At 38.9% G+C, this 14319-nt stretch overlaps 2 protein-coding genes across 2 annotated transcripts; one reads left to right on the forward strand and one right to left on the reverse strand.

The window, feature by feature from the left end:
- Positions 1-670: 670 nt before the first annotated feature.
- ubqln4 (ubiquilin 4) lies at positions 671-7228 on the reverse strand. The gene is made up of 11 exons (XM_026349118.1): positions 7034-7228; positions 5227-5378; positions 4878-5026; positions 4517-4779; positions 4242-4400; positions 3904-4126; positions 3654-3793; positions 3481-3564; positions 2529-2644; positions 2205-2439; positions 671-2116 (listed from the first exon to the last, which is right to left on the reverse strand). Exons 1-11 carry the CDS (start codon positions 7226-7228, stop codon positions 1964-1966), a joined length of 1869 nt encoding a protein of 622 aa, XP_026204903.1. The 3' UTR covers positions 671-1963.
- A 2548-nt stretch (positions 7229-9776) lies between these two features.
- LOC113154853 (lens fiber membrane intrinsic protein-like) lies at positions 9777-11579 on the forward strand. Its single transcript, XM_026349257.1, has 5 exons — positions 9777-9796; positions 10239-10447; positions 10926-11075; positions 11172-11306; positions 11510-11579. The coding sequence occupies exons 1-5, from the start codon at positions 9777-9779 to the stop codon at positions 11569-11571; spliced, it is 576 nt and encodes a 191-aa protein (XP_026205042.1). The 3' UTR covers positions 11572-11579.
- Positions 11580-14319: the final 2740 nt, after the last annotated feature.

Genomic DNA, 14319 nt, shown 5'->3' on the forward strand with positions numbered 1-14319 from the left:
TGTACAGATAGTGATTTGACCTGATTTTAAATTCTGATGGTATGCACCCCAAATACAATTAAAGCCACTGCATCAACAGGCTAGGTTTTCAGGCTGTTAGAAATTTAAAGGTACTAGATCATGGTAATATTTACCCTTCAAACCTTTGACAGAATGAGCCAGTGAGTAACGTATTTTACAGCTTAATAATTATCCTTTTTTTTTTTTTTAACTATGCAATTTGGTACAAATTCTAGGAAAGAGAAATAATAAGCAGAAGTGGTTGTTTGAGTTTATTTCGCTGTGTGGAGTTGATTTGCAGAATATTTTTCTTAAAAGAACTGGTTTTCGTTGAATCTGTCATTTATTATTGGAAACCTGAACAATCTTTAACAGCCTGCAAACTACAATTATATCAACTTTCATCCTTTGCAGAAACCTTTGTAAAAATGTAGAATTACAAGTCAGTTATTTTCCAGGAAATTATGGTACAACAACAAAAAAAGCTATTAAAGCATGAACATTACTTAATCAGAAACAAATTTACATAACACATTTCACAATGCTAAATCTTCCTGTCATTAACCTTTAATTTGTAGTATTTTATATTAACATAAATGCTGGAAAACTCTAATCAAAAGATAGGTACAGAGTTCATCTTGCACAGGACTGTAATCAACCGACACAGGGCTGTTTTTGACCATGTTTTATTTTTTTAGTACAGTACTGTTAAAAGTTAGTTCCAACATGTTCAATTGGGAGATGGATTTTTTTTTTCCAGCTGAGGTCAACAGACAAAGCAAAGCTATAGAAGCAGTTGCCAAGGTTACCACAACTACAATGCTGAGATTTTCAAAAGGAAAAAAAATAAAACAACCTCGAACCTGATTTTAGAAATGTATGGTGCCACCATACCAGAATTGTTGGAAAGCGTTTCCATTATTTATTTTTATTCATTTGATTTCCACGTTTATTTTATGCGTGACAAATCATAATTATCTCTAGGCAGTAAATGCACCCAAAAAAATAATAATAATAAAACAAAGAATCAGATTAAAATGAAAGAAAAACTTGTTTCATTCATATTCATTCTAACAGCGTCCTCTGCTTCTGAGATGCTGCAATGTGATATTTGATTATGGTCACAGTTCTGGATGATGCTGTGTGAAAATTATTGGGGGGTTTCTAATGACCCCGTTGAGTGAGGGTGTAATTGGCTGACAATGCTCTTATAGGGCAGGAGGAGACAGAAGGCACAGCAGTGGTGCCTCAGAGGGAAAAGACACTGTGCCCCTATGAGTGGGCACTTTTATCTGGAATGACAAATTACAAGTTTAGAGAACAGTGGAGGCTGTCGTTTTATGAAGTGCTTGCAATAAATAGTGAAAGTAGCAATTTATGGGAAATCTCAAGAATGTGGAAAGAGGGAAGAATGAGACTGAACGAATGTATGGACAAGACATCTTCTGTTCATGTTCTGTCTGTATAGCAGAAAAATCTTCATGTATAGATTTGCTACTTAAACGCTAACAAACTGCCTCATGGTGGCCATGTATGAAACAGAGCCAACAGCCAATCACATCATATGGGTTTAATCTATCTTATGTAAATGTCTGTCTGCATCAAAACATCAGTTTTGTGTGAAGAACACAATGAATTTCAGGTGTGTCGCTCCATTCTGTGCACCAGAGCACAGAGAGTCGTTCAGTCCGGCTCTACAGCAACACTCTGGCACAGAGACCTGAATGGGTGATGCCAAAAAAATAAAAAGGGTATGGGGACTAGGGAATGATCTGAGAACAGATGCAGAATGAGGGTCTTACAGATCCTGCCCAAGTTTCTTCTGTAAAGTTTGGGACAAGACACTTAAATTTCTCTTGGTTCTCTGTAGATGCTGGGTGTGTGGGTGTGTGTGCGTTTGTGTGTGTGACAGAGAGTAAGGTATGCAGTATGCAGTGTCTGCGTCAGTATGTACTGTATGTCTTTACGAGGGCTGTGAGCCTAGCAGTCTCTCAATAGCGGCGTTGATGTCTCCTCCGGTAGCAATGAGGGCCTGCAGGTTGGCCTCGCGGTTGATGAAGCCCATGGCATTCAGCTGGTCCAGCTGGGTCTGGAACCTAACCTCTGGGGTTTGGGTCTATAAGGGGCAAAATTAACAAAACTTTCAAAAACACACATCATACACATGTGAGTTTAATGATGTAATGTTTGTATTGTGTGTGTACCGTTGCACTTCCTCCTCCACCTCCTCCAGCAAACATCTGGAGCATCTGTTGCATCAGCTGCTGCTGGGCAGCATTTGTGCCCGCACTGCTGGGTGAGGATGCCGGGTTCTCTGTGGGTAGGGCCCCTCCTGTGGGCACAGCCCCTCCAGTGGGTGCGGCCCCTCCAGTGGGTACGCTCCCTCCTGTGGGTACAGCCCCTCCTGTGGGTATGCCAGGAATCCCACCCGACATTAAACTGGGCCAAAAGAAAAAACAAATGAGTTAAAAATGTTTCATCTATAAAGATATAATTGCAGAATGTGTGTATCTTTTCTTTGAGCATACCTGGGCATGAGCCCTGGTGCTTCTGTCTGCAGCGTCTGTAGGCCCTGTTGAATCTGCATTAGAGCTTGCATGGCCCGGGGATTGGTCATCACTGACAGGGCTTCTGGATTCTGCATCTGCAACCAATCAGTGTGCAGCAATAAATAAAAAGAAAAACTAAACTAAACTAAAAAAGTGCATAACCAAAATGCTAAATTATAGTAATTTTTGAAATTAAAATAATACATACAAATATATATATATATATATCTCAGGCTTTTCAGCTCCATTATTTCATGAGGGCGGAACTACCTACCCACCTCTGTAAACCTGGCAACCTCACTCCCAATTTTGTAAAATCTGCTAAAAACAGAATTACTCCGCACTTAAATCTAAAATTAATAAATACATGAATAAATTCTTGCACTTACACGTCACAAAATGGAAACAGCTCTTCCTAGAACACTTTAATGTTTTTCTGCTTGGCTTAGATATTTTGCTTGACTTGTACCTCACTTGTAAGTTGCTTTGGATAAAAGCGTCTGCCAAATAACTTAATGTAATATCATTCTACAAGAAAACTAGAGCTGCCAAGTATTTTTTCCCCCTATTTCTGGATTTTTTGGATGCCTTCTTGATTGGTGAAGCAGCAAAAGTACATCCTTTCTTCAAACTAATTTAATCATTGTATCTGGTAAAAGTCTGGGGGAAAATATAGGTCTATCACAAATCTAAACTGATATTCTAAAGTGTATGGCACACATTTGTTATTCTGGAGAAAATCATCTTCATCATGAACATATCTGTTTCACATAACCAGGATTAAGGCTTGTTACAGTATTCTGCCCCCTATGGGCCAATCAGTATGCTTCTTTTAAATTTACCAGGGTTGTTTCTAACCTGATTAAACAATTTCTAACCTTTAAGAAAACTTATTTCAGATTGAGTTCTTGGACTGAAATGTGTATGGTACCTGCTGCAGAAAGATAGGCAGCTGAGATCTGAACTGTTCCTGCAGCTGTGGATTTCCAGCAAACAAGGGATTATTCATCAAAACCTGTTGGAGAGAAAAATACCTTAGTATGTGATGTATGTGTGTGAATATACTTGGGAATGTGCATGTGCGTTTGTCTTCTCACTCTTTACCTGGGAGGCCAAGTCTGGGTTTTGAGCCAGTGACTGCATCATACTGCGCATGTATGGAGCAGACAGCATGTTCTGCATCAGCTGGGGATTTTCTGAGATCTGCTGCAGTAGACTCTGCATGCCTGGGCTGCTGAACATGCCTGCAACCCAGAAAAGTCAATCATTAACATGAATAAATGACTACAAATAAATACAATAACTGAGTACACAACAAATTACTAACTATATTCTATTGAGAAACACTGCTTACCATTGCCCAGATTGCCAGGATTGATACCCAGAGGGTTGGACACACTGGGGTTGGTGCCCCCAGTGGTGCTAGCGCTTCCTGTGGTGGCTCCACCGCTTTCAGAGGTGTTAGATGAATTTGGGGGACCCCATGGATTAGGAAGTGGCTCCCGGTTCTCTGTCCGTGATGGCTGAGCACCAGACTCAGAACTGCCGCCTAGAGCAGAGAATGGGTTGCTACCAAACTGCAAGGAAAGAGACAAAAACAAAGGTCACAGAATGCATGGAAAATCCAGTCAGGGATTAACACAGTACATACACAGATTTGATCATTAGACATTAGACATTAGTCCTAGCTACCTGTTCCCTGGCAGCACTGAACATGGGTTCCTGTATGTCTGTGTACATCCTCCGCAAGGCATTATAGCCTCCAGGGATGCTCTCCAAGTTGCTCAGAGCCCTGTCTTGGTTGCGCATCATTTCTTGCATCATGGCTGGGTTCCTGGCCAGTTCCATGGTCTGGCAGAAGAAATAAAATGGAAGAGGCAGCAAATCAATTAAGGTTAATTTCATAACAAGCTAGCACATTTCCAAATACATTACTGCTGTAATCACACGTGTGTCATTTTCTTTACCTGTCTCATGAGCTCAGGGTTATTGAGCATGTGGGAGATCTCAGGGTTGCGTTCCATCAACTGTTGCATCTGAGGGTTGGCCATTATCATCTGTCTCATCAGGTCTGGGTTAGACATCATGTTCTGGACAAGTGGGTTTTCCATGATCTGAGAAAGCATCTCTGGGTTGGACATGAGCTGCCTCTGCATTTGCTGTTGCAGTTCCATGAAGTTGGCAGAGCCCATGCCTAGTCCAGCCAGGCCAGCCAGGTCACCAAAGCCAGCTGAGGGAGGCCAGATGGATGAACAATGGTTAGACACTGGTGGTACAATGGTACTGCACTTAACAAAATGTCTCAGTGATGTACAGTAGTGGACTCACTCAGTATGTTCGGCGTCTGTGCAGGTGGTGGGGCAGAGCCAGTAGAACTTGCTGTGGGGGACGGGTTTGTGCCTGGACTAGAGGTGGAGGTACTACCTGCTTGAGTTGAGGTTGAACTAGAGGCTGAGGCGCTACTTCCATCTCCTGCCCTACAACAAAAATTTGTAGATATATGAGAAATTCACTAGGTCTGGACACACTGGAGTTATACATAAATGGACCAACCAATGCAGTTCACTGAATTCCACATCAAGATTTTATTGCATAGCTAATTAATCCTTCTTACAGGTCTGCTACAGTTTGTGTTTTAATCTTATCAGTCATACATTGTCTAATAATGTAGCCTTACTTGTGTGCTGTCTTTATGACTAGGTGAACTGTCAGGCCATCCTTGATGCCATGTTGGCTGAGGCTGTCGCCGTCCTTCAAAATCTTCCCTGCAAAAATCAGAACCAGCTGGTCCTGTTTGGCTTTAAATCGCCTCGAGATCTCTTCTTTGAACTATAAAACAACAAAAAAGTATGAAACTTTAGAAAATCGTAAAACAAAGGAGGGAGGAAGGAAGTGGGGAAAAAGTGGAAATGAAAATGGTATGAGATAGTTACACCTTAGTAATGCTGCTCTAATCTGTCTCTGTTTTGTTGCATTATCTTTTTCCAAGAAGGTCCTCTGTACTTATCTTATTAGCATTGGTCCCAACACACAAAATCATTCTATTGTATCATCTCTAACTGTAAATGAAAAGATAATTTTTATTGTAGCACTGAGCTCCAATGACCTGCAGTGCACTGCCATATATGGCCACATGACCACCACACAGCGCAGATATGGCCACGCAAACAGAAAATCATGTTATTTACACACAGACTATCAGGTCATACAATGTCCACAAACAAATTAAAAGTATATGATGAAAACTGTTCTCTGTACAGATTGTTCTGTCTCAATTATAGTAACCAGCAAAAACAAGACAGATCAAATGTAAGTAGATTAAGATGTAGATGTAAGATGCAGATTAAATGTTATAAACATTATGCCCAATACCACAAAGGTGTTTCAAAGAGCTTTCCAGTCTGCACAGCAGACAACACCCTTTTTAATTCAAATTAAAAGACGGAAAATGAATGAGAACACATTAATATTATTTGGACTCATGCATTTGTTTTTAGTTAAACTTTGAGAATTTTAACTTTAGTTGCTGTTTTTGTGTTCCTATGTTTTTATTTCCTCACCCTTTGATATTCAATAGTATTTAAACATAATTGTTTGTGTTTGATTTATTCTACATTCTTTATTGCACTGCTATCAAGTGATTTTAGATAGGTGTGTACTTTTAATATTATTGTGAGTGGACAAGCGAGTACTTTGTGGGGAACATAAACAATTGCACTGTTGTTGATCTTATAATTTCAGCTATGACAATTTCATATGAATGTTGTACATAAGGATTGTAGACACTGGCTGGGAAGTCAGAAATACATATCCTATATTTGAACTTGAAATACATTTCAATACTGAACCATAAAGAGCGCACAACGACACAAAAATGGCCACGATCTACTTAAAGTAATGGTGAAAAGCTTGTCTATGACTTAATTCCGGCTGCATGATTGCACTATGGTCGCCTAGCCGACAGCACCTCTGAGAGCACTGTAGTCATATATTCCCCAGAAAGCTGAATGACTGAGAGAACATTCTAGACTGAAAGCCCTGAGCTGAAATGGAAATTAAAAAACTATTGAGCAAATCACCCATTTAAACCAGGCCACTATTGCTTCAGCATAGCAAGCGTAACCCGTCAGCTGACACTTGTTTGGCTACACAGTTATCGCTAGCTAACGTTAGCAGTGCTAGCAAGCTGAGTAGGCTAACTAGCTAACTGTTACCGTTAGCTAGCTAGCCGGCTAGCCATTGCAATTATTAACATGGTTATATCTCACTACAATATGTCAATAACGGTAATAATACCAACCAAGTGTTAACCTAATTAGTAATACTTTCACTACACAGAACCCCTTTAATTTTACACACTCTCTGTTAGCCGGTAAGAGTGACGACACACGCTAACACGGCTAACTAGCTTCCTAGCTGAAGTTGTGGGTAGGGGCATGACGTTGGAACACGGCGCTAAACCACACCAGCTAAAATCAACAAACCTGAGTGACAGAGGCATCTTCTGCGATGGCAATTTCTTCTTTGTCTTTTGGGGTTTTGACTGTGACCTTAATAATAGTTCCCTCCGAGGCTTCAGGTGTATTATTGTTGTTATTACCAGGATCTGCGGCGCCTTGGTCAGCCATCTTTACTCCGCCGATGGAACAGCTCAGGTCTGGCGTCAGCTTCCGGGTCATAAGAGGTCAAACATCTTTCCAGAATCTTAAGAGAACACGACTAAAAATATATTTATCCGCCCAAATTTCTCCTAGTGATTCATTGTTATACTAGGGGTTGTAAAGAAGCTGGTAGACCATGTGTAGAGTTTTATTACTGCAAAGAAATGAATAAGTACAAAAAGATGACTTTGTGCAAAGTAACTAAGTACTTCAGCGTACTTAGAGTACAGTTTAGGAGTATGTAGTCCTGTACATGACTAGTTTCATTTTCTACTACTTCACACTTCACTTTCACTATGATTAAGAGGCAATAATAGCTTTAAAAATTAAATCCAATAAAATTAATTAGCCTGTCAGAACACCTGTCAGTCACACTTTCTATTAAGACAATGGGTGCTATGTTCTATGTTTTTAATATCTAGGTATAAATACCTGGGAATAACAGGTGAAATGCTGAACTGATTGAAAGTTATGCTCGAACCTGACTAATACAAATTACACTGAAGGACTGTCCTACATAGGACAGCTCAAAAGGGGCCCATGTGCAATATTGTGTGTGTGTCTCACTGTGTGTCTGTTGAGGTCTTGATGACTAGGTGGAAGAAGAGTTACACAGTCTCGTTGTGAGATCCTGAATGCTGCAATAGTGGGAATGGTATGTGAGTAGTGTTTGGGGTCTGCTTCAGGATCAGATGCTGAAGGATGATTGTGTTGAATGCTGAATAGAAGCTGTTCTGGTGACGTGTGAAGGCATCCAAAAGATTTTGTAATTTGGTGCTTTGATAATGGTGGTAACTGTCTGACACATCCAAAGTCTCTGATACAGTGTCTAACCTGGATTTAATGACCGCAAAGTTCACAGTAAGTGACTCACATCAGTGCCATACTCATCAAATTATGACCTATGGTTTGGGACTTTGACATTCAGGGAGAAACCCCTCTCATCAGAAATGTTTTATTATTGGAAAAAGAGGATGACTCAGAACCATTTTGTTTTGCTGAGGACGGTTTTGTAGCCACTGCTCTAAGGGGACAAGACCAAAAGCCCTTTTTTCATAGTTTAACACAGATGAAAATTAAAACACAGCATTAAAACTAAACAGTGTTTGTCTAATAACCACTGCTTTGTGATCATTACAGCTTGTGTTAAGGGTTACAGGGATGCTGGAGCCGATCACAGCTGTCACTGGGCAACAGATAGGCAGCCAGGGCTGACATACAGACACTTACAACCATTCACGCCTATGGGCAATTTACAGTCACCAATTAACCCAACTGCACGTCTATGGATTGTGGGAGAAAAGCGGAGAAAACTCACACAGACACAGAGAGAACATGCAAACTCCACACAGAAAGGCACCTGTCGGACTGATGGATTAGAATACAGGTCCCTCCTGCTGTAACAGTGCTAATGGCTACCATCATTTCACCCTGAACATTAATATATCAGGCCTAATTACGGGTTTTGATTAACTTATTACTTAATTAATTAACCCAGCGTGGTAGCCACACATTTTCATTTAAATAATTCCTCTGGTGGAAGAGTGATCTACTAAAATGGGACTTTATAAATGTGAATACACTTTAATATCTAAGTCCTTAGATACCAAACCTGCAACTGACTCAAGCTTTGGGGGAGCTGAATAATATTGGGCACTGCACATTATAACACCACAAGAACTTAAAAATAATACATTTAATCCAGCTGTTATACCTAGTTTCTTGCCACTAAATATTCTGCAAGGATTTCAACTATATTATAAAAACAAATCTATTTTATTTTAGTTAAGACAACTTTATAGTAAAGAGCGAAAGATACCGCCTGCATAGAGCGATCCCTCTATATGTGTTCCTCTATGCCGCCACAGTGTGACCCTATTGAAAGGAAAAACGTTGGTTTCAGCAAGTTGCATTGCCACAGACAATCCCGCATACCTAGGCATATCCATATCCCGAGTTCTAGAGCATGCCATTTACAAACAAACAAAACACAAAAACAAGAAACATAGACCACCATCACTTCCTTTAGGCCCCACAAACTGCACACAATCACAAACATACATACAAACGAACAGAGTCACATGCACTGTGTGTCATTCTAGACTATTTCAAACAGGGCGACTAATGGCAGCAAAGGGTTTTGCTTTCATCAGCAGAAAAAATGAGAGGACAACTTTTTGGTTTTAGTATTGTCTGTGACTCTCTCTCTCTCTTTCGCCCAAAGTGAGCAACAGCTCTCTCTCTCTCTCTCTCTCTGCTCCTCTATCCATCTCTACCTTCACCTCTAGAAGGTGGGCAGTAGAGAGGGTACATTTCCAGAAACAAGGTAAGGGGTTAAATTTCAGGGTGGTGTGTGTGTGTGTGTGTGTGTAAGAGAGCATTTACATTTACATTTATGATGGCTGTGATTGGATAGAGGCTGGCAGAATCAGATAAAACCTCATTTCTACTGAACAAGCACTGGTGTGACGTGGATTTACGAGGGGACCCACACCAAGCTGCATCCTCAAATAGAATAGTTTTCGCTGTGGCTTTGCTTTGTTTAGTTAATGTTTAACTAAAAGTGATGTTTCCACTAAAGAAGAGGTAAATATGATTGATGAAAAAAAGATGGTAGAAATCTATTCTGGTTCATTTTGAAATTAGAGTATGCCGCTTACAAATCAAGGGTTTAGGGGTGTGAATGTGTCTGTTACATGCTCTGTATACTGAGTCATAGTCATTTTTTCTTATTGTGAATTGGCTTTTTGGCTGCTTTTTAAAACATAGTTTCGAATAAAAGTTGAGTAATACATTTGCCAAGTTTTTGGTGAGGTTTTGGCGCAATATATTTTTAGTTATTATTACATTATACCCAATACTCTGTGTCTCTGTGCATGCACAGTGGCACAGCAGCAACATATATATCATGTCCATATAGTGACAGCTAATAATTATACATGTGTATGTAATGTATGAATAGCAAAACAAGATTTCATAGCATTGGTAGTACTTTTAACTCCTATTATTTTTCCCTCCTATAATAAAGTTGCTCTTCAGTGGGCCCATTATATCAGCTCAAGATGTACAGCTTCATGGGAGGGGGCCTGTTCTGTGCCATCGTGGGTAATATCCTGTTGGTGGGCTCCACTGCTACTGACTACTGGATGCAGTACCGTCTCTCTGGAAACTATGCTCACCAGGGTCTGTGGAGGTACTGCATGTCCAACAAGTGCTACATGCAGACTGACAGTATAGGTAAGACGTAGTCAGGGTGTTTTTCAAATCGTGTGGGACAGCCAAGATTACATCTGAGAATATTTGAATGTGTTTCCATCAGGGTAGCTGTATTTTGACCCTGACATTGTGCTATTGTTGTGTGACTGCAGAGGCTCAGGCTCTGGCTGACAGTTCTTTGGCTGTGAAAAACTGCCATTTTACTAAAAGGCCCGGTATATTTCTCCATTAGTTAAGTTTAAAGAGACAAGCAACAGCTTCTCTTCAAAGTTTAAGAGCTGCTCTTTGACTAAATTGAAGTCATATCTGGAGACATAGCAAAATGTCCCTACATGGATCTGAAGAGATACTTTAAAAGGCAAAGATCATTTAATCACCTCAAACACACTGATCAGACAGAAAAAATGCTAATGATAATCAGAGTGATGTCAAAGAGGAGCATATGCTTTTTTTCCCCTTAAGATTACGTAAGTGATCACATACACCTGTTTCCTTTCAGCCTACTGGAATGCGACCAGGGCCTTCATGATCCTTTCAGCGATGTCGTGCTTCTCAGGCATTATCGCTGGCATCATGTCCTTTGCACAGTTCTCCTCCTTCGAAAGGTTCAATCGCTCCTTTGCTGCGGGAATCATGTTTTTTGTTTCCAGTGAGTCTGATGTCTTCTGACTTAACACACACATATACACCTGCAATAATATAAGGCTTCATAATACTAACATGTACCCTCTCTTCTCCATCTCAGCTTTATTTGTTCTGCTCGGTATGGCTATTTATACCGGAGTGACCATCAACTTTCTGGGGAAGCGCTTTGGTGACTGGCGCTTCTCCTGGTCCTACATACTGGGCTGGGTGGCTATGCTTATGACCTTCTTTGCAGGTGAGATGTAAATGACATCATTCAAATATAAAACTCAAAAAATAAATATACATATAAAAATAATTTAAATAATGTATAGTAATAATAATGTATGAAATAGAACTGTCTTTACACATCTTCCCATTGTAAATTGACTATTTTAAAGTGTTTCTTTTTTTATACATATTGTAAATTGTCAAATATATTGTCATTATCTGTTGCAGGTATTTTCTACATATGTGCCTACAGAATGTGTGAATGCAGAAGAGGAACAGGCACACGCTAGAGAAAAACACAGCCTGTTCACAATAAATGAGGGCAATCACACCTCAAACTGAAAACATTAATAAGCTAAAACCCATGTTTAGCTTGATCTACATGCTGAACATGTTTTCTAAAAGTTATCCTATTTAAATACTCGTTTTTAAATATGTTACAAGCAAACAAACTTAATAAAATAAACACGTGTTTCATTATTCAGACATGATTTTGTTATTTTTAAAGAAAAGCTACTGCAGTTTGGCACAATCAATAAAACGAGACCTCAGATGTTAGTGTAAGTTTTTCAGCTCTAGTGAAATACCACCAGAAGATGGAGCCACTAATCACTAAAACATTTGGAGAGCTTGTTATTTTCTAAGGTATGTGGTCATGACGGTACAGATTAAATATGTGATATTAAAGAAAGCATCAAAGAGAAGTAGAACAATGTTTCCCATTAGGAAATAATGATTCTGAAGAAGTCATATGGTGGAAAGGTACATAATGCAGAAATATTAGTCTACACAACTAGTACAATACATCAAAGTTATACAGCTAAACACAGGTCTCAGCCTGAAGCTCTGTGTTTTGGCCTTGATTCAGTCTTTCCTCTAAACTAACTGTTGCATGTCTAGTTACACCGAGTTGTTGATTGTGGGAAAAGGCTCCTTTCCTCTGGTAACCAGAAGTATCTTTCACAACATGATTGCTGACATCCCCTGAGTACAGCAATTATAAAGGGCACATGGAAAAGTGGTGGGAGGCTGTTTGTTTGTGTGAGTAAAATAGGCTACAAAACAAAACCTTAGAGGAAGATCATGTTCCTTGGACTCGAGGACCAGGGTGGGATCTCCAGCCACTGATTGTTTTACCACCTCTGCCTTTAGTAACCGCTTCCTTCATTTTCTTGGTACTCGTCCATTCCTCAGCATCACCTGGGTGGAATAGAGCACTAGCTGTTATAATGATGAATGTCTTGGCTGCTCTGTGAAGCAGAACAATGAGAGAAATGTAAACAGTTACTGGACAGATTCAATGATCCAAGTGTCCGTGTTTGGCTTTTGTGACTGCTGCGAAGAGATAAGCACTGTAATGTTTTGCTTTGTAATCCAGATTCTTCCATAACCCTCTCTAAAGCTTTATGAGGCCTGGTCTTAATAACCTCTTTAATGAATCAACTAAATCATCAGAGGGATTTCTTTACTATAGAACTACAATGTTAAATGTTACACTGCTAGAGTTGCAAAACTTGAGGATAAACTTTAAACAATAAAATATTTTTCTATTAAAACAGCTCATGTGGTACAGGGAGAATCTGGCCAAACCAAATATGTACTGAAAGTTGAAGTGTAACTTGGAAGTGGACAGTGCACAAGCAGTTTCAGAGATGAGTGACTCAATGCAGGAATGCATGTCACCCCTCCAAGGCATCTGTGCTGGACACAAAAAACATCTAAAAAGTCTGGCAGGAACGTTGCCAAACAGTTACCGTTTAATGACAGTATAATACCAAAGGTTATTTTATGGTAAGTTCCTATCTTACTTTGGTGTAATTACATTTTTGCACCATTTCAAAATCATATTTGCAATGTTTATTATTTATTTATTTAGTATTTATTAAAAAAGACAAGAAAATGATGCAAAAGAAACGTAGTTGTCTTCAATTTAAATGTTTTGTCATCTTTTAAATTATAGTAAACTGTTATTTGTTTATTAAAATTATTCCATTTATTAACATTGTATAACAGTAACCACACATCTGTACTTTGCAGCATGCTGTAAATCACCCAAGAAAATCTGTTGCACTCACGTCTCAAGAGCAGCACTATTGGCTAGACAATAAAGACAATAAACGACTATAGGAAGTCATAGATATAAAAGGGAAAATACCACTAATGGTGCAAGCAACCACACTTATGGTTTAACATCTCTGCATCTCCTAACTGCATAAATAACCAAGATGACAGGTGAAATTAAAATAAACCATTAACATTACTGAACAATAAGCAGAACTAGCTTATAAAATGTGGCATGAAAAGCAAGTAAGCAGTCAATAATCCAGATCACCCAGATCACCCAGAGGCCTCCCCTGACCCCTGTACTTTTCCCAAAATACTACAATATTTACAGCAGATTACTGTGAAAAAAATATATTTTTTTAGTATTACTGCAGAGTTTATTTACATGATATATGATATGTTAAAGCTAAGTTAAGATAGTGTATGAACCATGTCTCTAGACAGTGTATTTGTACACACTCTAAAGTTAATTTCATATCACATTTCATTTGATTATTTTGGATTTGTGTTTCTAAAACCATAATGTTGTGAATGTTTACTCATAAAATGAAAGAATATATCAAACATCTGTGTTTTTTTTTTCTTTATTCCTAGATTTTCTTTAGAAAACAAATTTTTATTTATTGTACACTCAATCAGTGAGAACATCTGGTAATTGACCTGACAATTTGTCCAATTTGACTAATTTATACAGACCTGCAATATTACTATAGGAGGTGCTCTTTTATCAGGTTAGAAAACTGTGCCTCTCTGAGGCAGATGTTCAGCCAAAAGCTTATTGGACACTGAAATACAAAACATGCAAACACACACAAAACAAATCAGAATCAAAGGAAAAATACTAAATTACAGAAACTGTATTTTATCAAGCTCTGTATTAGGAGTGGAGATAAAACTCTTTTTAAGCAACTGAATTATTTAGTCAAACAAGTTTTAGAGAGTTTGATTTCGAAATGTTCGAAAGAATCATTTAG

This window comes from Anabas testudineus, chromosome 11, assembly GCF_900324465.2.
Source record: "Anabas testudineus chromosome 11, fAnaTes1.2, whole genome shotgun sequence".
Lineage (NCBI taxonomy): Eukaryota > Metazoa > Chordata > Actinopteri > Anabantiformes > Anabantidae > Anabas > Anabas testudineus.

Bases quoted from the DNA above. Each gene is read 5' to 3' on its own strand.
- ubqln4 (XM_026349118.1), bottom strand. From the start codon at position 7,228: ATGACCCGGAAGCTGACGCCAGACCTGAGCTGTTCCATCGGCGGAGTA. The intron at 5,027-5,226 runs GTAAGGCTACAT...TTTTTGTTGTAG, and splicing joins GTCATAAAGACAGCACACAA to GGCAGGAGATGGAAGTAGCG. The intron at 2,117-2,204 runs GTACACACACAA...TGCCCCTTATAG, and splicing joins GTGGAGGAGGAAGTGCAACG to ACCCAAACCCCAGAGGTTAG.
- LOC113154853 (XM_026349257.1), top strand. From the start codon at position 9,777: ATGTTTCCACTAAAGAAGAG. The intron at 9,797-10,238 runs GTAAATATGATT...CCTATAATAAAG, and splicing joins ATGTTTCCACTAAAGAAGAG to TTGCTCTTCAGTGGGCCCAT. The intron at 11,307-11,509 runs GTGAGATGTAAA...TATCTGTTGCAG, and splicing joins GCTTATGACCTTCTTTGCAG to GTATTTTCTACATATGTGCC.